This window comes from Peromyscus californicus, unplaced genomic scaffold, assembly GCF_007827085.1.
Source record: "Peromyscus californicus insignis strain IS unplaced genomic scaffold, ASM782708v3 Scaffold_4__1_contigs__length_199733344, whole genome shotgun sequence".
In the NCBI taxonomy this organism is placed as follows: Eukaryota; Metazoa; Chordata; class Mammalia; order Rodentia; family Cricetidae; genus Peromyscus; species Peromyscus californicus.
Window position 1 is genome coordinate 103386292 of NW_026294562.1, and position 26665 is coordinate 103412956.

At 53.3% G+C, this 26665-nt stretch overlaps 1 protein-coding gene across 3 annotated transcripts in view; it reads right to left on the reverse strand.

The window, feature by feature from the left end:
* Positions 1-2762: 2762 nt before the first annotated feature.
* Gdpd5 (glycerophosphodiester phosphodiesterase domain containing 5) overlaps positions 2763-26665 on the reverse strand; it is an 82630-nt gene continuing 58727 nt past the window's right edge. The window contains exons 5-18 of one of the 3 annotated variants that reach the window (XM_052760593.1): positions 24401-24494; positions 23669-23728; positions 17193-17291; positions 16832-16925; positions 16307-16452; positions 11884-11966; positions 10404-10554; positions 9607-9825; positions 8969-9126; positions 8520-8667; positions 7256-7338; positions 6788-6802; positions 4866-4978; positions 2763-3749 (exon numbers count right to left, since the gene is read on the reverse strand). In XM_052760593.1, coding sequence (XP_052616553.1) covers positions 3601-3749; positions 4866-4978; positions 6788-6802; positions 7256-7338; positions 8520-8667; positions 8969-9126; positions 9607-9825; positions 10404-10554; positions 11884-11966; positions 16307-16452; positions 16832-16925; positions 17193-17291; positions 23669-23728; positions 24401-24494 — 1612 coding nt within the window. In that variant the 3' untranslated portion in view covers positions 2763-3600. The remainder of the gene's footprint in view (positions 3750-4865; positions 4979-6787; positions 6803-7255; positions 7339-8519; positions 8668-8968; positions 9127-9606; positions 9826-10403; positions 10555-11883; positions 11967-16306; positions 16453-16831; positions 16926-17192; positions 17292-23668; positions 23729-24400; positions 24495-26665) is intronic. The other 2 variants (XM_052760595.1, XM_052760594.1) reach the window with 2 other exon arrangements.

Genomic DNA, 26665 nt, shown 5'->3' on the forward strand with positions numbered 1-26665 from the left:
GTCATAGCGTTTATCAGCACAACAGATAAACACACTAGGACAGACCTACATGGTGGAAGGAAGGACTGACTCCCACAAGCTGCCCTCTGACTTCTACAGCTGTACTGTGACATACAAAAACATACACACATAGTAAGAAATTTAAAAGGATGTAAGTGGCTTGGGGACCTTTATACTTGGGGAGGGGCTGAGGGTTCACAGATGGGTTGCAGGAGATAGGGGGTCGTATGAGCTAGAGGACACTAGAGGAGCGGGAGCAGGGATGCACAGGGAGTGGCCGGAATGTGAAAAGGCCCTTTTGTTTCTCTGTAAAGTGGGCAGTGAGGTGTCTTCTGTAGCCAAGGGAGCTACTGGAGGGCTTCAACAAGGTGGGGTTTTCAGCAACCCCTAAGTTAGGGAGGAGAAGCCAGGGTGCAACGTGAGCTGAAGGCCCAGTGAAGGATGGAGACAGGCCTGCTAGTCACTGCTTGGTGGACAGGGAAGTGGCCTGACTGTCCTCGGGCCGGGGAGGGTTACCGCAGCAGGCTCTGGTGATGGTGGGGTGCAACCTGAGATTCTGAATAGGACCCCAGGCTCTACACTTTTTTACCCCTCTTCCTGTGATTGCAAGGTGTCTCAAGGCTCATCAGGATGGCCAGGAGCTTTGAACACCTTGGCCTGTGAGCCCAGGGGAGTTGACTGGATGGACAGGGAGAGGATTCCATGAAAGTGTCATTGTTTAGGAATAGGTTTCCACAGGCTGGACAGTGGTCATTGAGTCATGTGGGTAGGACAGTGCGCCCTTCCCAACCTGGCAGATCTGGTTGTGTTCTGTCTGTGTCCAGGGACAGGCAGGCAGGAGACGATCTCTGCCCCAGAAAGCGAAGATCTTGCTAGATGTTCAGTGGTGAGGGAAACAGTGGGTAAATCCTTCCAGATTCCCAAGGAAGGGGCTGTGTAGAGAGGTTAACAGGGGGCCTACTGAAGGGTCCGAATATGGAAGGGGATCATTTCCTTTCTTCCTAGAAGGTGACAGAATCTTCTTATAGCAAGAATTCTACCTAGAACACTCCACATTTGGAAATAAGACAGTACCTGGTCCCCTAAGTGGCATGGCATTTACCTAATGCAGTGATTCTCAACCTTCCTAATACTGCGACCCTTTAATACAGTCCCTCATGTTGTGGTGACCACCAACTATAAAATTACTTTCGTTACTACTTCATAACTGTAATTTTGCTACTGTTATGAATCATAATGTAAATATCTGTGTTTTCTGGTGGTCTTAGGTGACTTCTGTGAAAGGGTCATTTGACCATCATAGGGGTTGGGACCCACAGGTTGAGAACCACTGACCTAGTGCAGGATGGTGCAGGAGTTCAACCTTCCTTCTTCCATTCAGGATGCACTCGAGACCATGCAGACTCAGTGGGAGCCTCGAGAATTAAGGACCTTCCCTGTTTCTACGGCTGATCTTTCCCACAGAGGGCAGAAGGCAGAGTCCCGAAGACTGTGAGGTGGGAGGGGACACGGCAACAGTGTTCCCAGTGCTGTGTTGACTTTCAGAGTAGGGCCTGCTTCTCATGCTGGGCAGAGGGTGCCAGCCTGCCTCAGCCAGACCCACAGCCACTAAGGCAAGAGGCATCTCTGCACTCGGGGCGTGTTCTCCACGTCCAGGAGCTCAGATACCTCCATGCCACCTTGAAGGACCTGCTAACCCCACTCTACAGCCTGTCTCAGATCCAGAATCTCCACCCTGCCATGCCATTCCCAGCTGGTTACAAAAGGCCCTGCCCTCCCAGGCTGAATGTGAGGTCATGCCCTCCCACCCCCTTACTCTCAGCAGAGCTGGCGTTTTCTCTTTTGGTTTTTAGTTTTGTTTTGTTTGAGCCAGGTATGGTGGAGCACACCTTTTATCCCAGCACTAGGGAGTCAGAGGAAGGCAGTTCAAGGCTAGCCTGGTCTACATAGTGAATTCCAGGACAGCCAGGGATGCATAGAGAGTCCCTGCCTCAAAAGATAAATTATTATATGTATATGGGTGTTTCACCTCTATGTGTGTCTGGACCACATGTGTGCAGTGGAGGCCAGTTACAGACAGCTGTGAGCCACCCTGTGGGGGTTGGGTATTGAAACCTGCTCCTCTGGAGGAATAGCCAGTGCTCTTAACCACTGAGCCATCTCTTCAGCCCACTGAAGTTTATTTTTCAGGAAGACATTTTGGGGGCTGGAGAGATGGGTCAATAAGGTTAAGAGCACTGGCTGCTCTTCCAGAGGACCCAAGCTTGGTTCCTAGCACCCATATCAAGTGGCTCACAACAGCTTGTACCTCCAGATCCAGGAGAGCCAACACTGTCTTCTGGACTCTGAGGGTGCCCACATACAAGTGGCATGTATACATACACACGAATATTTTTTTTTAAATTTAAAAAGGTATTTTTAAAGGCATGCGCCACCACACTCTAGCAAGACATTTTTAAGCATGAGCGTTCAGGGTGTGGATATGGATTTCTCAAGGATATGGACTTGTTCAAGGCTACGTGGCCTTGGGTGGTCACTTTGCAATGTTTCACACCCCATCCCCAATGAAAGGGCGTTTATTGGTTTCGCAATTCAGGGCTCCTGAAGCCTAGGCATCATGGCTGACCAAGGGAAGAGCTCAGATAGTCATTTTCACTTTCGTTTGTGAAGTGGCTCTTCCTCAAACCCAGGGGCCAGCCCACAACCCCAGATTCACATGATGTATCCCCAGATTGCCACTGACAGTTCAGAGACACCACACGTTGAGATGGCAGCTTTAATTGTCCTAGCCCTTAGGGTCCCTTTCCTGCAGGCATCTTTGGCCAGACACCCGTGCTTGACGGAGCCCAGAGCACTTTGCCCAGGTAGCCCACAGCCCTGTGGCCAGGCTGTGGGAACCCAAGGTCATATCAGTCTGTTGATTATCTGGTCTTCAAGGCTACTTCTGCCCAGAGCCCTGTTGGACAGTTGGGTGTGAGGCAGAACAGCCGCAGCCTGTGATTCTGGCCATCTTTAGCTTGTTCTCAGCGACAGTGGTGGAGGGAAGCTGGTTGGGAGGGACGCGTCTCCACCATAGCCACTGGTTTTCCTCCTGAGATGAACTTCCTTGTGCTTTGAGATGGGAGCAGAAAGTGGAGCTGCCAGCAGGGGTGAGGCCCAGCAGGGGTGAGGCCCAGCCAATGTCCTCAAGGCAGGATGAGAACAGTCATCTCACAGCACAGACAGAAATAGACAGGAGTGGGGCGCAGGGAAGCATCCACGTTCTCCACTTCCAGGGGGCACGTGGCCCAGCTCAGTGACTCACCAGCCTTCCAGGCTGGGAGGCTAAGGATGGCCTTGAGCGTGAACCAGGAGACCAGGCCCTCCCTTCCTGGATGAAAAGCCCCAGGCCTGCAGGGGCATCTGAGAGGCTAGAGTCCTGGCCCAGCTGAGCCTCAGTGGAGAGGGCGCCACCCGCAAGAGAGGCTGGAACTGACCGGGGAGCTGGGAGCATCCAAGCAGGCTGCGGAACCAGCCCCCAGGGCGCTCCAGGTGCGGTTTCTGCCAGCTCTGCTCTTCAGGATTCTACCTTCGGTACAAGTTGGGCAGACAGATCTTCAGCTAATGCCCACCCCGGTCTGTGAGGGTCTTGGCACGGCTGCCACCACCTCGAGGGCCCACGGGAGTGGCTGTGCTGTTGGCATAGGTGTCGTAACTGCTGTCTGAACACACGGAGAGCTCGTCAGAGACCTCCACACCATCACTGATCTCTGTTGGACCGGAGGAGACAGAGTGTGAGTGGGGGAGGTGGGCTCTGAGGACAGGGAGACAAGAGGAGAGGAAGGCACTTAGAGGCAGCTGTAACCAGTGGATCCAGTTAGTACTGATCCTGTGGGCACTGAGCCTGGTGTTCAGGGGCCCCTTGGTCCCTCCTGGGCCCTTAGTCCTCTGCAGCCCCCCCACCCCCAACATCCTGCTGCAGAAAACCGTGGCACCCTTAGGTGCCTTGTTACTCCATGTTTACTTTCCTCCAGGCATTTGGACACACAGGCTTCTCTCTGTTGAGTGACTTCCCTCCCCAGAAATCCCTCTTTTTCCTAAAATCTGGCTCAGGTCTCCCCATCTCTGGTATGTTGGTCTACCAGCCACCTCCTTGATTCCTCAGACTGGGTTGGGGTCTCCTATTTCAAGCCAGCCTGGTTCATCCAGCCCCCATCACAGCCCGCAAGGGTGGGGGCCTGAGCAGAGCCCCTCCAGGACACCTGTGTCCTAATGTTGGCAGAGCTGGACAGAGCCGAGGTTCTGGAAAGCGGCTCTGTGGAATGCTGCTTGGCTGTTTGTGCCTGGACAAGCAGCGCAGCCTTGGGAGCATACCCGTTCCCCCGGGAGCCTCCTTTTTTGTGTCTGAGCATCCCACTACACAGGCACCTCTGGTCCTCCTCCACACCCCAGCTATGTCACCACCCCAAACCTCCCTTGCCACCCCAGGGAGCTCTGAGCACACTTTCTGCCTTGGCTCTTCTCACAAGAGCTACAGTGACACCTCGTTTTGCCCATGTCTTTACAGCTGCCTTCATCAGATTGGGAACATCAGCAGGGACTGGCAGTGGACAGAGCATAGTCGTCACTTAGCGGAGTCATGTGTGAACCAAGGAAAGGTGTAGGACCTTCAAACAGACACCCCACCCCCTACCCCAGCTTGTCACCTTTGTTTCCCCACCGAAGGCTGACACTGAGCCCCTGGATCTGGGGTTGTCTGATGTGGAGATACATGTGTTTCTATCCCTCAGTATGTGCACGGGTGTGAACCTGAAAAGAGGTTATGTCCAACTGTCCTGCTGTGTTACATGTGCACCCCCTAATCCAGGGTCCATGCAGGCTGTCACCTGAGAAGATGAGCTTCTCTTTCATGATGCTGACGTCCCGGCTGGTCCGGCGTACGGCGGCACTCAGCATGATCTGCTCTGGGTTGTAGCTCCGGATGCCACCCAGACGCCACCTGCAGAGACGGCCCCATGGGCATCAGGTCCTTCCCTAGCTTCCCTGGAGCAGACACCCTGCCTATTTCCAGAGCCTCTCCTGATGTGGCCTGAGAGTCACAGCATAAATGGGTAAACTGAGGCTCAGAGAGGGGCAGTCTACTGATTCCCAGCCAAGGCTCTCCTGCCTCTTTCTCCCCCCTCATTTATCAGCAGCGCTGGCCCAGATAGGCAGTTTTATTAGTTATGTCCTAGCTGTCTTTGGATGGGACAGTCGAGGATGGGGAGGAGCTCAGCAGATGTGACTGACAACCTGCTTTATGGACACCCCAGCCTGAGGAAGCCCCCTCCTGTAAACCCGCCAATGCAATGGGCTGAGGAAAGCCAGAAGGGGCCAAAGAGGACAGTGACAGTGAGGTTTGTTTTGTTTAGGACTGGCCCTCACAGGTCCCCAGACAAGGATGTTAGAGGAACTTGGTATGGAGTTATCTGATGAGAAATAAGCACCCCGGATTCCCCAGGAGATGGGCCCCTGATGGGTGGTTGGAGGCAGTGAAGACTCCATATGAAACTCACTGTGGGTTTCTAGATGGGGCTAGCACAGCAGAAATGGACAGACAGGGTGGTGGGACAGAGCAAACGGGGGAAGCAGGAGGCAGGAGGGGAAGGCACTGTGCCTGGGCTGGGCCGGTTGCCTTGCCAATCCTTGTGGCCAGGGCATGTTCCTCTGGCTCCTTGTCAGGCCCCCAGTGCCAGCCTCAATGCCTGGCGAGTTGCGGTGTTGGGCAAGTGTTTGTTGAATCAATGAATGAAAGAACAAGGCCCACAGAGAAATTATCTTCCCCTTGCTTCATCTCCCAGGTCCCCTCTTCTCCCTCTGCCTATTCCCTCAGGAGACAATGACTCTGCCCGGGCTACGTCTGGTGGGCTCAGGACCACACCAGGCAGCACCATGTGGACTCTGCAGGTGGAAAGAAGTTAGTTATACAAGCTGAACTTCCTTTCCAGAGCTCAGTCCTGGACCCTGGCCTAGAAGCTGTTCAGCAAAGCTGCCTGACCCAGCAGGTCCTAAGACACCTGACCATCCCTAATACCTAGGTCTCACCTTAGCAACTAATGTTAGAATCCAATGGGGAAAATATCAGGCCAGGGTCTCTACAGCCAGGCACATCCGGGGCAGGAAAGCCACTGGGGGGGGGGGGTGTGTGTCTCCCCGGGGGAAGGAGAAAGGAGTGAGGGTGTGGGTCATAGACAGTGAAAAAGAAAAGGTGAGGGGAGAGATACAGAGAAACAGCACGGACCACTGGAAAGGAAGTCCCGAGAGACAGAAGCCAACGGAGCAGGAGAGAAACAGAAATGGGACTTCGCGCGGGGCAGGTGGCAAAGGGCCCCCTGAGTGCTGGACTTGGGGATGTGAGGGCCCTGTCCCCAGGGGAGACACTCTGGTGCTGAGGGAAGCTGGGTCAGCACCTACCAAGGAAACGCTGGTCCCCACCTGCAAAAACTGCAGCAGGGACCCAAAAAGTACAGCACCCACGGCCAGACCGGAAGAATCAATCCCAGCACGCAGGGGGCTGAGGCAGGAGGATTGAAAGTCGGAGGACAGCCTGGGCTATGTAGTGAGAGCTCGTCTCAAAGGAAAAAGGAAAAGAAAAGGAAAGAGCGGAAAGGAGGGTGGGGTGGGAGGGTGGAGAAGGGCCAGTGCTGCAGGCAGAGACGGGCAAGGTGACCCAGGCTCAGCACTTGGTGAACAGCAGCTTTTCAGACAGACCTGGAAAGGGAGTGGCCAGAAGGGGGAAGAGGAGCAGGAGGGAACACACCAGAATTACCTGATCAAGTGATAGCTGTGAGAGGCCAGAGTGCAGCAGAGAGGGGGAGGGGAGAGAGGAGGGACATGCGCCATCAGAGCAGGATGGGACAGAGAGAGAACGTCAGTCAAGAGCCAACCCCAGCCCCTTGGTTCCTGGTTGCCTAGGGCCCCAGGCTGGCCCAACATCTTCCCCTCCCCGGACCACCCATTCCACCCATGGCAACCATATGCCAGCTGTCTTAAGGGGCATGGAGGTTTCAGCTGGCAGAGTAACCCTCGGTTCTCCCAGGAGTGAACCCATGCCCTGGCTGACAGTGGGCAGACGGAGCGGGCAGCGTCCACCAGATAGCACACAGCAGATCAGGGCAAGGTTTGGCTCTGAGCCCCGAGCTGGGTGCTCATTCTAGAGGCCATCCAGCTTCTGCTGAGGGTGGGGCCTGGGCCTGCTGAGGGTAGGCTGGTTATGGACACGTTGGGGTCTACTCACTTCTGGAGCACGAAGATGCCGATGATGAGGCTGAAGGAGATCAGGTCGGCAGTGACCCACATGAGGCAGTACTCGTCTGGGGGCTGTGGAGAAAAGACCCAAGACCAGCTTACAGTCATGGCTCATCTAGACCAAGGGGCCATAGACTGCGGGACCTCTTACATTAGACTAATGAGGAAAGGCAGGGGAGGAGCTTGAGGTGCCTTAATATTTTATTTTGTAAGAGTGGACTCGGGCATGTTGGACTAAGGTGTGTGTGTGCATGCGTGCGTGCGTGCGTGCGTGTGTGTGTGTGTGTGTGTGTGTGTGTGTATTTCAGGGTAGAAGTGGTGTGTGGAGTCTCAAGTGTGTGTAAGTTTACAGGAGCTCAAAGCAAGAGCCAAATGACACAAGATGGGTCCTTCATTGGCATGTAAGGTGCCACGTGCCTGGCAGATGGATATATGACCCTACAAATAGGTATGGGGCAAGAGGACATTGATCACAGGGCCTGGGGAAAACAAAGCCCCATATGTACAGCCTCAGCACCTTCAACCTCAGACAAATGGGGGACCCCATCAGCTCCGTGGGGCCTGCACCCTTCTGCTGCCTGCCTGTTAGTTCATGTCACTTTCGAGGAGTGTTGGGGGCATTTAAGGACTACAACTGGAAAGTGGCTCTTTCAGGCTTGGCAGGGGCCTGATGAGCTGCATCGGTCTGAAGCTCACGGCCCAGACCTCCATAGCTTCCTGTCCACCACCGAAGTTCTCTTCTGGCCTTGGCCACACCTCTCTCCTGAAACCACCTGTAGCTTAGCTCTGACTTGCCAACACTGCTGCCCTTAGCAATGGGGCGCTTTCCCTGTCTTTGTGTCCTCAGGGACATGGGGTTCCCTCAGGGGCAGGGGCGGGAGCTCAGCTGGTCTCAGGTGCTCCATGACTGACCTCCACACACTCCTCATGGTCCTCCAAGTAGACCTGTGCTGTCCCCAGCCTCTTTTTGGAACAACTTTCTTTTAAAACCAAATCTAACAAGTGGCCCACAACCCAGGGAACTGTCAGTTTCTTGAGTGTTGGTTGCTAGGCAATGTGATCTTTCCATGAGTCAGACCCAGGGTCCCCAGCACTTCAGTACAGACCTCAGAAGCTGTGACAATCCCATTCTGCCTTAGCCTATAGCCCCCCCCCATACCATGGATGCCACCATCCCAGGTTCTCCCCAGGGGGAGCCCTGGCAGGTGACTGATAGCCCTAGATGCCCTCAGGCCCCACAGTCTCCAACTTACCATGATCCAGAGTGGAGAAGGCACCCGAGAAAGGGTATGGGAGTTGTCAGAAGTGACAGATGGAACCCCGGCACACCACAGCAGCGAGAAGAGCCAGGGTGCATTGACAGTGTAGAGGTTTACACTCAGGTTCCAGGATGCATAGTCCCTGGGCAGGGGACAGAGGCTGGTCAGCTGTCTCTAGGTGCTCTGCTGCTTGAAGCTGGAGGAGCACCCCGATAGACTGTCACCCTCACAGCCACCCCAGGAGGAAGGCATGTCTGCGTCCATGCTCACAGGACAAGCCCCGCTCTGCCCAGTGCTTCCGGTCTCACATCCAAACCCTGTGTGCCCAAGCTCCCTGTGTGTTCTGCCCTGTGCCCACATGTCATAGGTGGAGGGTTAAACTGGGGATACACAGTCCCTCCCTCCCTCCTTCAGGGGCACGTGGGGTGGCACAGGGCAGGCACCTGAGCTCCTGGTGAGACACCTGAGTGTAGCGAAGGTTCAGCTTCTGGATGTGACCTCTCCGTAGGCTGGCAATGGCTTCTTTAGATCCAGATGTTTGCTGGAAGCCAGGAGCCATCTTCCGTACTAGAGGCCTCTGCCTGTTAGGCAGCCACATGACCTGCCGGCAGGAGCCAGGGTGGTCAGGCTTCTCATCTCCAGATTTGGGGTGAGGGCTCTGGCCCTACTAGACCCTTCGAGGGTCAAAAAGAGGCCCGTCCACCATAATGGAGCCCATAGTGAACAACTCGGGCAGCTTCCCTGGTCAAGACAAGATGGGCAACCCCACCCTCCCCACCTCTGAGCATCTACAGAACTGTGTGTCACAGAGTGGCTTCAGGTTCCCAAAGTGTCACACCACGGTGATTTGGGTCTCGTTCCACTGAAGTAACCAGGGAACACAGGTGCCCACTCTCCTCTGAGAGATCGAAAGCACTTATTGGACTCTTTCCTGGCCCCAGAACGGAGCAGTCAGGAACATAAGGCGCACACAGCCCTGTTGTCCAAACGGGGAAGCTGAAGTGTGGTGAAGTGTGGAGAGGGGACAGGTGAGTCTATGGTGGTGCAAGGGGCTAAGCCAGGGTCACCAACAGGGCTTCACCTGGTGCTGTGGGAAGCCTGAATGCAGCAGGGCCTCCAGCGTGACGTTGAGGAAGCTGCCACGGTAAGGATGATCACGGGGCGGGTCTCGAAGGTTGAGCAGCAGTGTGGCATTACCTTTGGCTAGCTCCAGGAGCTCTGCCAGGCTGCAGATGGACTGGTTCTGGACCTCCCTGACATCTGAGGGTGACAGGGAGCTGGCTGTCCAGAAGGGGTCAGTCTGGCAGAGACAGGGACATACACGGCTATCACCAGCTTTCAAGCACCTCCCTGGCAATAGAGCATGGAGACCCAGGGCAGCCAGTGACTGCTGGTGTATTGGCAGTTGATGGCTGTGGCCCAGTTAGGGACCTAACCTTCACCTCAATGGTCCCCACCTGCTTCCCAAGAGAACCCTTTGCTTGGAGCCAGTCCAGTGTGGCCTTGAGTCCATTACGTAGCCAAGGATGACCCTGAACTCCTGATCCTCTTTGTGCTGAGATGACGCTACTCTACCAAGTTTATGAGGTGCTAGGGATTGAACCCAGGGCTTAGCACATGCTAGGCAAGCACTCCAAGTGAACTACATCCTCGGTCTTAGGGCTACAGCTTCAACAAGCCTATTAAGGATCAGTATCCTTGAGAGGGAAAGCCAACAGACCAGAGACCCCTTAACAAGCAGTGATAGCTCCAGGGTTTGGATGCCAGAGTCCACAGAAGGTCGCTGGCTAGGGTCCTCTGAGCTGATGGGCACCTGCCTCCTTCTTTAGGAGCCTTCCATGTCTCCCAAGCCTATGGCAGGCCCAGGTATAGGCAGACCTTGAGGAACCACTGGCCAGCGTTGAGCCTCTGCAGGACAGTCCAGTTGAGCATGGCCGCAGGCCTGCGGGCGAGCTCTGGAAACATCTGCTCCACATTGGTGGTCCGCCTCAGGGTGGTGTCATGCATGAGAAAGGGCACGCCGTCCAGGCTGCAGGAGAGGGTCACTGTCACCACCCACTCAGGGCTATCACCTGCCCCCAGTCACCACCCTCCCTTCTCCCCACCCTCAGAGGACACAGCTCTTCTGTTCCCATCTCAGCTACAGACTCCCCACCTACACATGGAGAGCATCCTGGGCCGGTGGGGACCTCAAAGGGCTCCAGGGACAAGTCCTTTGACTCTACGAAGGTCAAGTGCGGAAGACAGCTGAGGAGGGGAGGGCTGGGGAAAGTGAGTTCTGTCACTTAGCAACGTTAGGTGATAATGGGGGGAAGTGAGGTTAAGCAGGAAGCACTTATGTCAAGGTCTACGGCCACTAAGTGGTGGGACCTGGCCATAAACCAAGTCCTTGAGATGCCATATTGATAACAGTGCCAGCACAAGTCCCTCTGACAAAATCCGCCTACTTCCCTCATCCTTCTCATCCCGCTAGGGCTGGCCACGGTTCACAGAGCGCCATAGTGTGAAAAAGTAAAGGGCGCCATGCTTCCTGCTCCTCAAGGCATTTTATCAACTCCTGCCAGAGAGGTATGGTGTGTCTAATCCATGCTGTCCACACTGGGAGTGGTAACCTCACACGCACGGTGTAACTGTTCATTGCACACCCCATGGAATAGTATTTGGTGGCCCTGCCTTCTCCTCTGCCCGGGGGTGAGGAGATAGGTCGGTGTGGGTTTCTCCATCACTTATACTAACACATATGCTGATCTATAGATGGAAATGTGCACATCACTTCTGTATGGTCTTGTTTTGCTTTGTTTTTTTTTTGTTTTTTTTGTTTTGTTTTTTTTTGTTTTTTTTTGTTTTTTTTGTTTTTTTTTTTTTTGAGACAGGGTTTCTCCATGTAGCTCTGGCTGTCCTGGAACTCCCTCTGTAGACCAGGCTGGCCTCGAACTCGCAGAGATCCACCTGCCTCTGTCTCCCGAGTGCTGGGATTAAAGGTGTGGCCACCACCTCCTGGCTTCTGTACGGTCTCATATCCAGCACTGTCATTGTATTCTCTGTAACTTGCTCGCTTCACTTAGCCAAGTGTTTGCATTCACCCAGCGGAGAAACACGGATCTAATTCTCTTTCTAATGTGTCAGTGGCAGGGCTCCAGGTCCCCACACCCAAACCCTACCCGCCCAGGAGTCTGTTCTTTACATTCTGGAGTCTGGCACAAACCTCATTTGCACTGAAAGGGTGCCTGGCCTGTTGTGGACCATCCAAGCCTCCACCCTCCCACCGCTAAGGCAGGGTCCGGAGGTTTTACCCAGAGACCCAAATGCAGATGCTAGGGAGTGGGGAGCTGCCACTGCCCTCCTCCCCCATGCCAACCTGATGCTGACGTCAGCTTGCAACCCATACAGCTTCTGCTCCAGGGCCTTCCGGAAGGACATCAGGGTGTGTTCTGGAGCCAGCTGAAAAGGAAAGGGTGGTGAGGGCGGAGCTAGGGTCCCACTGATGACCCCTCCCCAGCCAGTGGGTAGTCGTCCCTGCTGGGAGGTCTGCTTCTCACCCTGGCTCATTTGTGGAGTTGCTGTGGCAACCCGGGCACCCACACAGCTGCTCTGAGGCTCAGGTTTTCCATTTGTTAGGACGTGTGTACCTCCCAGGGGACTGGGGGGAGGGGCAGCAGTGTGCTGGGTATGTACCTATGGAAGCCTGGCACAGCTAGGGCCTAGCACACAGTAACTCTGACCACATCACCCTTGCTGCACCACAGACACTGAGCAAGAGTCTGGAAGCAAATGGCCTTTTCCACAGGTCTGTGGCTCTGTGGCAGCCTTGGGCAGAGCCTAGTTCCTTCTGGATTAATCTCAGAGCCCAGTCCTGGTGGAGATTCTGGAGGGGGAAGGAGAGGAGATGGGGTTTCTGTGGTGTGACAAGTTTCTTCATCTATTCAGACATGATAATATTCTCTTCATCCATACACTAATACATGCATTAAAACCCAACTTAAGCTGCAACCCTACAGCAGATCACCCAGATCAGTTCCAGTCACTGCACTGCATGACCCTGCCTTGCAGCCTTGGGTGAATTCTCCCTCCTAAGGACCCACCTCCTCTTCTGCCCATTGGAGATGTGGGCTCACTGTTCTCTGAAAGTATTTACTCAGCTGAGGAGCGAGTTTCCAAATCTCCTTCAATTCCATGCAGAGTAAATTGTCATACCTCATCCTACCACTAGGGGTCAGCACCAAACCAGAGATTGGATTTAGACCCGGCAACTCTGAAGGCTGGCAATCATTTGAGAAGCCCACATGGCCGGGCGGTGGTGGTGCACGCCTTTAATCCCAGCACTCGGGAGGCAGAGCCAGGCGGATCTCTGTGAGTTCGAGGCCAGCCTGGGCTACCAAGTGAGTTCCAGGAAAGGCGCAAAGCTACACAGAGAAACCCTGTCTCGAAAAAAAAAAACCAAAAAAAAAAAAAAAAAAAAAAAAGAGAAGCCCACATGAACACACACTGGGTGACCCTGGACACAGTCATTCACAGTGACATCGAGGGGGCACTGGATGCCCCCCCAAACCAGCACTAAAGAGCCCGCAAAATGGCTTACTAGGTAAAGGTTCTTGCTGTCAAACTGACAACCTGCAATCCCCAGGACAGCATGGTAGGAGGGAACTGACTCCAGCTGAGTGTCCTCGGAATCTCCACATGTATTCTGAGGCATGAACCTTGCACCCCCAATCAAAAAAAAAAACATATTTTAAAGTTGACTTCACAGAGGTAAAGAGCAGAATAGTGGTTAACAGAGGCTAAGAGTGGAGAGAAAAAGGCTGGTTATCTGGGCAGAGGGAAGAGGTTCGGGCAGTCTGCAGCAGTGGGGGGCTGTGGTAAATGAGAACTCCCTGTATATTTTAAAACAGGCAGACGAGAGGATTCTGAATGTTCCTAACACAATGAAACAATGTGTGAGGTGACAGGTGAATCTCTTTGATGTGAGAATAATGCCTTGTACACACATGTGAGAATAACACCCTGACCTGCAAATATGCACCATTATACTATGTCGGGTAAAGAAAAAAAAAAACATAAAACTGAACACCACAACCAGGCACGGTGGCGCACACCTGTAACCTCTTCAACACGCAGGAGGGTGAGACGGAGGTCTTTGAGGTCTAGGCTATTCTGGGCTGCACATTGAGACCCTGTCTCAAACAACGGACATAATGAGCAAGCCACCACAGGGACGCGAGCAGCCAAGTGCACAGCTTGGGAGACTGTCTAGTGACAGCTTTGTCAACAGATAAATAGCACAGAGGAGAACGGGGCGGGTGGGGGTTGTCACAGAATAAAAGGCACCGAGGAGACATGTGTCAAGCAGATGGGCAGCATGATGGCATTTGGATCCTGATTTTAAAAATCTGTACTACAAAAAGATATTTGGGGAGAAAATAAAGGAAAGCTAAACTGTGATACTAGGTCATGTTAAATCATTGTTAATCTGGGGGCTGCAGAGACGGCTCTGAAGTTAGGAGCACTGGCTGCTCTTTCAGAAGGCCCGGTGTGATTCCCAGCACCCACGTGGCAGTTCACACAATGCCATGCAGTCCCAGGGGATCTGACACCCTTTTCTGGCCTCCACAGTGCCAGGCAAAACAACCGTACACATAAAAATGAAAATAAATACCTTAAAAATTGTTAATTTGGCGGAGTGTTATAATTATTATCATTATGTAAGTTTGTGCATGTGTGTGTGTGTGTGTGTGTGTGTGTGTGTGTGTGTGTGTGTGTGAGTGGGTGTGGGTCTGTGTGTGCACACATGCACACGCTTTACTGCACAGATAGAAGTTACAGGACAGCTTTCTGGAGTCAGTCCTCTTCTATCCTTATGTCAGTTTCAGGACTGAACTCCGTATGGCAGCTTTCATGACTTCCCCTCCGAGTCACCCTGTCCCAGCCTGCTGTTTGTTTTTAAGGCCTTATGTTCTGGGCATGGTGGCACACGCCTGCAATCCCGGCATCCAGGAGGCAGAGGCGGGAAGGTGTGTACTACTTTAAACCCAGCTTGTCTCAAGCAAGCAGATCAACACAGCAAGTCCCTCTGTGTTGGAGATACATCCTAAAGCATCCGCGGGTGAACTGGTCTAGGATCTGCCTCACTGCAGAGAACAGGAGACAGAGAGGTGGGAACAGCGGGCTGTTATAGAGCAGGGAAGGCAGCAATGGGGTCCCCATTACATGGTACAGCACAGTATTTTCACACTCGGTGCATATCTGAATTTTTTTTACTGAGGCTGCCTTGCTTCCCTTCCCCCTGTCCTACGCAGCAGCCTCCAGTCCCGCTGAGGTTGGCCCCCGCCCCCAGAAGGTCAGGTTTTAACTTCTCTTCACAGTAGCAATAGCATGGGCACCCCAAACTGAGGCTCAAAGGGGCTGGTGACCCCCACAATACACATAGGTAGCAAGGTGAACCTCCATCCAGTTTCCATTGGCTGCCCCTAGGAGGTGCCAGGCTCAGCACCAAATGGGGTTCTAGGGGAGGGCCCAGCTCAGAAGCACAGGCCTGTGAGGGTTTTTCCTAGAAAATAATACCTGAATCATGTGTAGGAAAGAACTTCCAGGTGTGTGTGTGTGTGTGTGTGCGTATGTATGTGTGTGTGTGCATGTGTGTGTGCGTGTATGTGTGTGTGTGCATGTGCGTGCGTGTGTGTGTGTGTGTGTGTGTGCATGTGTGTGTGTATGTGTGTGTGTGTGTGTGCATGTGAGCATGTGCATGTGGGTGTGTGTACATATATGCAGGTACCATGGAGCCCAGAGACCAGAAGCATCAGATGCCCCTGAAGTTGGCGGTATAGGCAGTTGTGAACCACCTGATACTGGGTGCTGGAAACCGAATTACACACTCTTAACCACTCCATGCTACATGCCCTCAATCACACCGTGCTCTTAACCACTGAGCCATCCCCCCAGTCCCATGGCTTTGGAGAGCATTTTTCTATGCTGAATCCAACAGCATGGAACTCCCTGCAGAGCCCGGTATTCAGAGAGCTCCAGTGTAGGTAGGGATGGGCACTGCCTCTACCCAGAAGCTCAGGTCCCAGGTTCTGGTGCATGGGGACACTCTGATCCTAAAAGTGTCCCCATGTGTATGTGTATGAAGGTCGCAATCCTGTCTCTTACTTTGTGTGCCTGGGATATATCTGGACACTTTGTCCATGCTCGCCTTCACCCCACCGCAGCCGCCATCACTGTTTGTATGGCCTAGGAGGGGACAGGGAACAGAGAAGGTGAAGCCATGCCTCTACCACAGCTGGCCAAGGCCTGGACCAAGCCCCACAAGGCAGCATGGCTCTGGAGACTTTGTCTATCTCAGCTCTCTTATGGGGTGCTGGGCACCTCAGTGATGTGTCCCAATACTGATTTTGACTTTGCCCCTTCCTCTTCAGTCAAGTCCAGTGTCTTCCCTCGAGTGGTTAGAACTGGGATCTCCTGCCTCCGACCTGACCTTAACCCCAAGGTCACCTGCTTACAGCTCTCCTGGCCTCCATAAGCCAAGGGCTGGCAGTGCAGGGCTGGAGCCGAAAACCCTCTAGCATATCTAGGGCTTCTGCCAAGCACTAGATTTTTCTAGCAGGAGTCTTTAGGGCTCTTCGGGATCCATGCCCACCCAGGTTCTGGGGCCTTCTCCTTAGTCCTTCCTACCTACTCCTGAAAGGGCACTGTGCTGGCCTATTGCTCTGCTACCACACATCCATCTCCCTCAGGGTCCTCCCTGCAACGGTTGTCGCCCGGTTCCACCCTCTGGGGCCACTCACCATGGGGGCTCCTCGGTGGCCAATGAGGGCAGGCTTAGGGCCCAGGTCCTTTTTCTCCATGATGCAGGGAGAAGAGATGGTGAGAGGGATCAGGTAGAGGCTGAAGACCACAGCAAAGAAGGAGCAAAGAACGGTGACCTGAGAGGCTGCGGACACAGGCAGTGGGAACTTCCGGTGAGTCGTCTGCTCAGCCCTCACCAGGCCCAACCAGGCCTAGCGGGCCAGATTGGAATGCAGAACTTGGTGATCTGAGGAGTGGCCTTTGCTCTTGACAGGAAGTGCACCCCATCTACAACTTAGGCACACATGTACACCCAGACATAGGGACTTGGAGCAGAGATCCAGAGCAACCTCTGGGAGCTTCTGTGAACCACCTAGAGCCAGGCCCTCCCCCTTCCCATGCCGAGCACCAAGGCCCCACCTCATGCCCAGGCCCCCCAGGTAGAGTCCCAGAAGGGACAATCTAAGCAGGCCTTGGTATTTGTGAAGTTCAGGATGCATTGGCCCTCCTCAGGGGGTACTCACAGGAGCGCTCTGCCCGGGCGAACTGTCCTGCTACGATCCAGGAGAGTGCAGTGATGGCCACCAGGGCCCCTATGTGCAGGAATGGTGCTGTGCCCTGTGTGTGAGGAGAGGCAGGGGGGACCAGGGACTCAAAGACAGGTCCAGACTCTCAGGTCACCAGCATGCTGCTGACTGTCTCTACCTACAAGACAGGCAGTCCTGTCTCCATTTGTCGGCTGAGGACACTGGGAATCCTGCAACGAGGAAACCCCTTCCTGTTCCGCTCTGAGCCTTGGTGTGGAGGCACATGCGTGATAAAAGCCCTCCCTGTTGCAAGGGTCCTGGGGAAGCAATGTCCCTGTCCCTGGCCCAGCTCACTCACCTGCAGGGAGATCAGCAGCACCTCCCATTCATCTTCCCACAGCTGGGCCACTGCTGACATGGCCACCACCGTGGAGGCCAGGATGACCACCAGCACCATCTGGAAAGGGAGGAACCAGACAGAGGGTCACAGCAGGAGAGAAGGGGACTTAGGTTTGGAGGAGGGGAGGAGGGGAGGAGGGGAGGGGAGGGGAGGGGAGGGAGGGTTGGGGAGGGGAGGAGAGGGGAGGAGAGGAAGGCAGGGGTGCACAAAGGCCAGGCTGTGGTGGCGCCTGCCTTTAATCCCAGCGCTTGGGAGGCAGAGGCAGGTGAATCCCTGAGTTCGAGGCCAGCCTGGTCTACAGAGCCCATTCCAGGACAGTCAGGGCTACACAGAGAAACTGAGTCTCAAAAAAAAACCAAAACCCAAAGCCAAAACCAGCAACAACAAAAACCAAAAAGAAGAGGAAGTTCACAAAGAGCAAGGAAGAGGAGGGAAGGAGAGAGCCTGGCATGGGCTGAAGGCAGCAGGGACGTGAGAGGAAGGCCGAGGCCGAGGCGAGGCAGGAGAGAGCTGTGCAGTGGGAGGGGACTGGGCTCACTCCAGGGGGAACTCCAGCCAGAGCAGATGCAGATGCCGGGCTCTGCTCATGGTGTTGCCTGAGAAACTGGCTGCCTGGGTCTCCTGAATCTGGCTGTTTTTTTTTTTTTTTTCTTGACACAAGGTCTTACGTAGCCTTGAACTCCTGACATTCCTGCTACTAGGATTACAGGAATACACCACCATATTTATGCTATGCTGGGGACTTCTGCATGCTAGGTAGACACTAGCAACTGAGCTACATCCCCAGCCCGGCTTCTAGGGTGTTCCACAGGAAGTGTGGGGGCACAGCTGTAATGAACACCGAGGTACCTTCAGGGACAGAGATCTGTGGTGACAGATGGCACCTGAAACCCCAAACTAAGTAAGACTAAGCTGGGGTTCCCTGCTTCCGTCCTCTCTGGAGCCCTAGAGTTCTCCATGGTTCCGGCCCCTCCTCCACCAGCAAAGCCTCCGAAGAGCACTTTCTGAAGACATCTTATTACAATAGCAGGCCACCAGTGGAAGCCCTTGCAATAAAACTGATTCCCCACAATCCTAATGCAATTAAAATTTCATCAGTTTTACAGTTGCTGCTGTACTACCCACCATGCTCGGCAGCATCATTGAAGGTTCGGGGAGAGACTTCTTCCCCATGGTGTCCTTCAGCCACAGGAATAACACAGGCTTACAACATCGTGACCCCTCCCAAACCTAACTCGGTAGACCCGAATTCAGCCATGGCATTTCTGTCCTTCTGGGCTATGACTATGATGGCAATGGAGAACCCTATTCATTCATTCATTCATTCATTCATTCATTCACTCACTCACTCACTCACTCATTCATCTGAGTCTTGCCTGTGTGCTGAGACCCAAGAAGAGTTGGAATCCAGCCTTGTAGATTGGTCTCTTGGCAGGTGCCTGGTTCTTAGGCCTGGGTCTCTATACCTGAGTCACACTCCTGGGTGAAATCCTGGCTCTGTTTCATTGGAGGAGGGTGCAACTTTGGGGAACTTCTCTGAGCTGGGACATAGGGACAGTGATGAGTGAGTGCCTCCCGGGGAGGGGTCAGGGACATAAACGGGAACACACATGCTTTGCACAGTGACTGCCACTGAAAGGAAATGAGTATTAGACATGAGTGCCACCACTCTGAGTAATCGTAACCGACAGGGGTGACAGAGGAACAGATGAAACCCTGGGGGTGGGGAGTGCCCGTCACACACAGTAAGCACCCAAGAAACACTGCTCAATGCTATTATGACAAACCTGGTGTCTGGCAGACAGGAAGTTCTCAAACGTGCCTTTCTAGGGAGCAGCTGGAAGGACAGAAGCTAGCCGCCAGAAAGAACTGTCACGTGCCCCAGTTGCTGAGGAACAGCCTGGATTCACGGTGCTGCTGGGGTGTCCAGGGCTCAGCAGGCACCAGCTCAGCCACACTTGTGGTCAGGCAGAGTCTCTGGGCTTCAGCCGGGGTGGCTGATAGAGCATCCTGGGACCAAGCCTAGGACTACAGCAGCTGACCCCTGGGGTAGGGAATTAGCACCACAGAGCAGAGCTAGTGGACACCACCACAGCTAGGAAGGTGACTACCAGGACAGTCCCCTCAGAAGAGGCATCTCAGATGGCTCTGGGTGGTGGCTGGGCACAAAGGTCGTCTCACAGAGAGGTCTTCTGTTTGCTACAAAACAGCTCCCCACAATCCCCTGACTTCCCTCACCTCCCAGGCCCCTAGACTTCTCCTGGGGATCCCTCACAGGCTGGAGCTCTGGGCCACAATATTCACCTAGTACAGATGGCCCTCTCCCTGCTCATTCCTAAACCCCTCTACCTTCCCCTCCTTGGGACTCAGGAGAACCAGGGACTTTAAACACAGACCAGGATTAAAATGTCCCATAAAACTGTCATCTTCAAAGCAATGTGACCCTGGCATAAAACCAGAGAAGTAAATGAAAGCCGAGTTCAGAAAGAGGTCTGACTGCATTAAAGGAATATAACGGCATTTCAGATTGGAGCGGGGAGAGTGTGTGTGCAAGGGAGACAGCTGAGGACATGCTGGGGACACTGGGAAGCATCTCCAGTGAGCTTGGCAAGATCACACTAGGCCCCAAAATAACTTCCAAAAGATCTATGAACATTTAAATGTCAAAAAAAGCAATGCCATACAATTACCTAGGGATATCATACAAAAATTTTCATATCATCTTGGAGTGGGAAGGGCCCTTCTTCAAGTCTGACCCAATATCCAAGGGCCATAAAAAAGATGACAGATTCAGGTTTTTGTGGTTGTTGTTGGTGGTGGTGGGTTTTTTGTTTGGTTTTTGTTTTTGTCTTATTTTTCGAACAGGTTTCTCTGTGTAACAGTCCTGGCTGTCCTGGAACTTGCTCTGCAGGCCAAGCTGGCCTCAAACTCACAGAGATCCGCCTGCCTCTGCTGCCCAAGTTCTGGGATTAAGGCGTGTGCCACCTCACCCACCCAGATTTAAATGTTTTTTTAGAATTAAAAAAAAAAAATCGTCCGGGAGGTGGTGGTGCACGCCTTTAATCCCAGCACTTGGGAGGCAGAGCCAGGCGGATCTCTGTGAGTTTGATGCCAGCCTGGTCTACAGAGTGAGTTCTTTGTGCCAGGAAAGGCATAAAGCTACACAGAGAAACCCTGTCTCAAAAAACCAGAAAAAAAAAAAAAAAGAAAGTAAAAAAAAAAAAAGAATCACATGGCACAAATACAATAAACAAAGTCAAAAGATGAACGACAAACTGAGCAATATTTAAAGTATCTGCAGTTCATCAGCCCAAGGGTCAACTCCCCAGATCTACCAGGAGCTCTTATAAATTAATAAGCAGACCCCGCAGCAAAAGGATAGGAGACAGGAAGCCAAAACTCCAGTGCCCACGTCTGTGAAACACCAAGTCCACTTACTGTCTAGGGAGCAGGGGTTGGTGGTGTGTGGCAAAGAGGGCAGTGGGCAAGATCAAGATTATGAAAATAGACCTTCTTGTTGGACATGGCGGCACATATCTGTAATGTGTGCACTCAGGAGGCTGAGGTAGGAGAGGATGAGTTTGAGATGAACCTGGGCTCCAGACAGTGACCCTGTCTCAAAAATAACGTAAAATAAAATAAAAAGCTGACAGCGGGAGTGGTGGTGCACACCTTTAATCCCAGCACTCGGGAGGCAGAGGCAGGTGGATCTCTGTGAGTTCGAGGCCAGCCTGGTCTACAGAGTGAGTTCTAAGTGAGACGCAGTCTCAAAATAACAACAAGAAAATAGAAAAAGGAAAATACACGATGTTTATTTTCTCCCAGATCACATCTGCACTGCCCTGGAAAAAGATTGAAAACCACTGGATGTTTAACAGGAGCTGCGTAGATACCTAGAGAATGAGGGGACAAGAGCAACTGACAGGCGCCGATGGGCATGGCCTTCCTGTGTCCAGGAAGGGCTCCTAGCACTTTTCTAAGAGGTGGGCAAAGGGGAGGTGAACTATGTGTGCATTTAAGAAAGGGAGGGCGCTGAAGAGACCGCGCAGCAGCAAAGAGCACTGGCTGCCCTAGCAGAGGACCACATGGCAGCTCACAACTGTCTGCAATTCCAGTTCCAGGGACTCTGACGCCCTCTTCTGGCCTCTGCAGGCATTGCATACAGGTAGTATACTTACATAAATGCAGGCAAAATACCTGTGCTCATAAAATAAAAATAAATTTAAAGAAAAAAGGAGCCGGGTGGTGGTAGCGCACACCTTTAATCCCAGCACTTGGGAGACAGAGACAGGCAGATCTCTGTGAGTTCCAGGCTAGACTGGTCTACAAAGTAAGTTCCAGGACAGCCAGAGCTGCATAGAGAAACCCTGCTTAGAAAAACCAAAGTAAACCAACCAAACAAACAAACAAAAAAAATAAAACAAAAAACAACAACAAAAAAATGGAGATCAGTGAGATGGCACATGTTGCCAAGCCTGATGATCTGCGTTTGAGCCCCAGGACCCACATGGTGGGAGACAAGAACCAACTTCCACAAGGTGTCCTTTGACTTCCATATATGTGCTGCGCGCGCACACACACACACACACACACACACACACACACACACACACACACACACGAGGGAGGAGGGTAATGAAAATAAAAAGGCAGTGTATGTAGGAAAATTTTCATTGAGTATGATTTTTTTCATGTCTGAATTTTTGGTCACATAAAAAAGTAAATTAAGACAAAGCAAGCAGACACACATAACAAGGATTCCTTAACTATGTAGAATTTCCAGGCCCTGGTCAAATGCCCTGAGCCTGGGAAACCAGTCCAGCCTGGATCAGCACTGTCTGGTAGGCCCCTCTGCCTCTGAGATCTCCCAGGATGGTGTGGATGGAGGACAAAGGGCCCGAAGCAGGAAGCAGGTTAGCTGAGGGACTCCTGCATGTGGCCTCCAGATCTGCCTGGCTCTGCAGAACTACAGGCTTCTCCCCTAGGATCAAGCACGTGTGACTTGACCTGCTGAGAGCCAGGCACAGCCCCAGGAGGTGACCACAGCATGTGTGCCCCATCCCCAGGTGCCAGCTGGTACCCTCTTTCAAGTGTTAGCTATGTAGTTCAGAGTAGAAAGGACCTCTTGGAGGGGGCTGAGGAAGTCCCAGAGCAGTCCTCAGAAAGAAAGACCAGCGGGGACTGTCCTACTGTTCTCTTCATCCCTGCAAGACTGCGGCCACCAAGGCCTGGCTCCCAAGGTGTCCCCGCTGCTGGCCTGCACCTCCCGTTCCAACTCATGTTCATCCGTGCCCTATCTCCCTCTTTATGTCCCTCTGCTAGCTGGGTCCATCTCCAGGGTCCCGTCTGTTTCCAGGCGTTTCTGTCCCTTCTTAGATGGTGTGCTCACTCGTAGCCATGCTCTGGTTAAAGAGATGACCCACCCTTCCCTCTACACCCTGGGGCTCCTAGACGGGGATGGCTCTATCTTGGCCAGGACTGGCCCAATTCTGTTCTGTGGCCTGTTCTGTTCAAGCAGAGCAGGCATTAACAGTCTACACTCAGTGTGTGTGTGTGTGTGTGTGTGTGTGTGTGTGTGTGTGTGTGTGTGTGTGTGTGAGAGAGAGAGAGAGAGAGAGAGAGAGAGAGAGAGTCAGATGAAGTCCTGGGACCTCTGGAATGAGGTCTGGAATGAACACTGAGGACATCAGGGAAGCAATCAGTGCCAATTTAGTCTTCAAGGAGCACCAAATTGGAGTGGGCTGGGATTGAGAGCCTGATAGAAATTGATAACACAAATGCTCCAAAATGCATCTGGGAGATGGGGAGGCTGCTGGGGCTGGGGGGAAGCCCCTCCCTTGGGACACAAGCTGCCCAGGGAGGGTTCAAATAACAGGAAACGGGCTCGAAGAGCAAGTGAGCAAATGAGGCCAGAGCAAGGCGCTAAAAGCCAAGGAAAGGCGGGCATGCTCAGGGGTGGGAATGACGTCTCCCACAGCAGAAGCTGACTATCCCATGGCAGCCCAGAGAGTCAGTCATCAGGACCGGACTAGGACAGTCTGGGTCATCCTAGGCCCCATCACCAGAACTCACTGAAGCCAGTAGGGGAGGTGGGAGCCCAGCCGAGCTAGCGCTGGTAGGCGAATGACTGTAGAGCTGAACCCTGGGCCTTCCACTCTCGCTGTGAGACCTTAGGCATGTTGACTAACCTCTCTGTTTTTTGCCCCTGCAAGGTGGGGTGGTGGCAGTGCCTACTTTGTAGGTCTGTGAGGGTTAAAGGGGTAAATGCAAGCTGGGCTGGATGGTGCCTGGCGCAGTTAGGGTTCAGTGGACTACGCAGCAGCGCAGTTACAGAGGTGACCCAGGGGAGGGACCACCCAGGCTATTCTCTGCTTCCACGCCTCTTCCCCTCCCTCGCTCCCCACCTCCCCCCGAGTAGAGCAGCTCCCCCTTACCTTGTGCAGCCAGTACAGGTTCATCTGCTGCCCCACAGCAATGTGACATAGTGCCAGGACCTGAAGAGGGTCCCCAGGGGCCAGTCAAGCCACGTGTGACGCGAAAGCTTGCCAGCTCTCCAGATGCCCTGCTCCATCCACAGTCCTGCCCTTGGTCTGACCCTAGGCAGGCAGCACACCCTCCCCACAGGCACCAGGAATGCCCAGCCCAGCCCTGGCCTGGCCTGGCCTCCTTCCAGATTACTCCAGGCCTCCAGCCTCCTCCTCTAGGAATTCCCCTGCGCAAGGTTCCTGGGTTTGGCACGCAAACTGCCCAACTTTATGCATCAATTGTTTGGGAGATCTAGGCCCTGGGATTCAGAAACAGGCTTGAGCCCTGTCCCCAAGGAGCCCCCAGTGCAGAGTGTGGTCAACCTGAGTCTCTTAGTGCGGCGGACATTGTGGGTAGGCAGCCCAAGCAGTTTCTGGAAGATGTCTGTGGTAGGTGCCGAGAACCAGAATGGCACTTTGTTGGCCTGGAGGTGGGGGTGGGGATGAGAAGGGGCTTCCAGAGGGACAGCTGAAGGGGACTCATAAAATGAGACCTCCTACCTTGGACTCAGGCCTCAGACCCAAGCAACATTCAAGGGGTCTGGCCAGAAGCCCACCCTCTCCTCACAGACCAGCACAGGCCATGTCTCCCTCTACTAGGAACAGACCCACATGAGCCCAGGGGAGCCTCTCCACACATACCAGGAGGCCTGCGATGTATGTGAAGGCAGCAGCTGTGGTCACGAGGATGGGCACAGACCAGTCGCTCCAGTAGCCCATGCGGTTGTAGAGGTACCTGGTGGGAAGAGAGGGGCAGAGGTCAGACCCCCACTGGGCCACTGCCTAGCCATGGAGCTAGGAGCTAGGATAATCTTAGTTCTCACACAGCTGCCGCTGAAGAGTCACAAGCAAGCCCTTCCCATCCCATATTGGCAATCAGTGCTTCCCTTAGGGTCAGTCATGCCTACTTCTGGTGGGCACTCAGGGCATGAAGCAGAAGAGCCCAGTCACTGTTCTGAAAGCCATTACACTTCCTTCCCACTGGCCGCTGCACTATAGACATGTGTGAACAGCAGATCTGGGATACACACTCCACCCCGGCCACCCTCAGGAGCATGGTCAACACAGCCCTGAGGGACGAACACACTCTGGGATCTAATCTCCACACTGCTTCTTGCTGGCTCACAGGACCTTGTGGAGGTGACAGGCACCACAGATTCTGAGATGCCCTTGACGGTCGTTCACCTCAAGTTCAATGACAGAATGTGCAACTATGGAGCTTAGAACGGATAAGATGTAACACTCCAGTCCACTCACCTGTAGGATGGGGATAAGAGAAAGCCCTTCACTGGGCTTCAGGGAATGAAGGGAGGGAGGCTTGTGACAAGGACATAACAAATGTCCTCCTAACGAGAGCACCCACGGAAACCAGGAAAAGTGCTGAGAAAACGTGATTTATTTGAAAGCAGCATGTGGTCTTCTTGCATTCCTGTGCCATCTATAGCCGGCTTCCCATTAGTGGAACATCATGGCTTGCAATGATTCACTTTCTAAACTAACACGAAGATGAGAGAATGGACACATCTTTTTGCATTTCTATTTCCTTGGGTCGGGTTGCTATAAACAGAATGTCAGGGCAGAGGGAGCGAACTTCTTAAGGGTCCTGGGGGATGCAGCTGAGCTACTCCCCAGAATGATGACTCACTCACAGCCTCCTTGTGTTTGTAGGGAATGAGAGACTCAGAGGATAAAGTAACTCACTCGGGGTATTAAAGAGTGAGCCAGCGTCAGGACAGACAGTGGTAGCCTGCCCGGAGCTGGGAGGAGACATCAGGAAGATTCCACGGGACATCTGCCTCCCTGTCCCTTCCCTGGGCCCTGCTCTGAGCCTGTGGGAAGGTCTACCATTCAGAAAATCACAGGCTAGGATATCTGACTGTACAGCTTGGGAAACTGAGGCCCAAAGAAGTCCAGGAATCAGCCCTGGAGCTGCTCCTGATTTTCTGGTCCCACTGGCCTCTCAAGTGTGGCCACATTGGGCAGGAAAGCCTCCAGGACCAACACACAATAGCTTACAGGTGTGTCCAACCTGCACAAGACAAATTGTGAATGTCCGTCAAACATTGTTGTGAGTTTGGTTACTTTGGGTGTGTTTGTTGTTTGCAATAATCCCACGGTGGAGTTCTCTAGCGTACACTGTCGATGACAGCCCTGTGTCTCAGTGTCAAAAGGTTGGACACTCTCGGCCCTATGCGGCTCTCCTTGCCTATGCCCATCCAGTGCTGACCCTTGGTGCTTACATCCTCTTTGTGCAGGACGTAATCCCAGAGACTCAAGGGAAGCTTCAGCCTCCCAAGAAACAGCTAGCAGGTAGAGGAGCTGCAGTTTGCAGGCAGGCCTCTGTGCTGCCTCCTAGACAGGGCTGGCATCTGCTGAGTCTTCCCAGTGACAGGAAGCTATTGAGGGTCAAACCTCCATCACTGATCCATCAGCAGCTTGCTGTGTGACCTCGCAAAGGCCCTTCTACCCTCTCTGAGCCGTATTTCCTCAAACTGCTCTTGACATGTGTCCTTGGCACTGACCGGCTGTATGACCATGAGTGAGTGTGACCTCCTCAGACCTCACTTTGTCCATATACACAGGGTGTGTGCTGCTGTCTAGGGATTGCCATTGAGGGCCAGCAAGCAATGTTCTCATGCATCCACAATACCACCCACGCTTTAGACACTTACAAAGATGCATGCTTGACCTGTGATATGTAATAGAGACCAGGGCCCAGCTCCGGCACGTGAGTGGGCCTGGCTCATCTTGCTGGGCTACAGGGCAGGTGGAGGCAACAGCAGTGTGTCCTTTACTGTATTCATTAATGACAGTGGTCCAGTCTGGGGCTTCGGAGAGTATGACAGTTCATATCGATCGTCAACTTGACAGAATCTAGACTCACCTAGGACGCACTGAGGGAGTTTC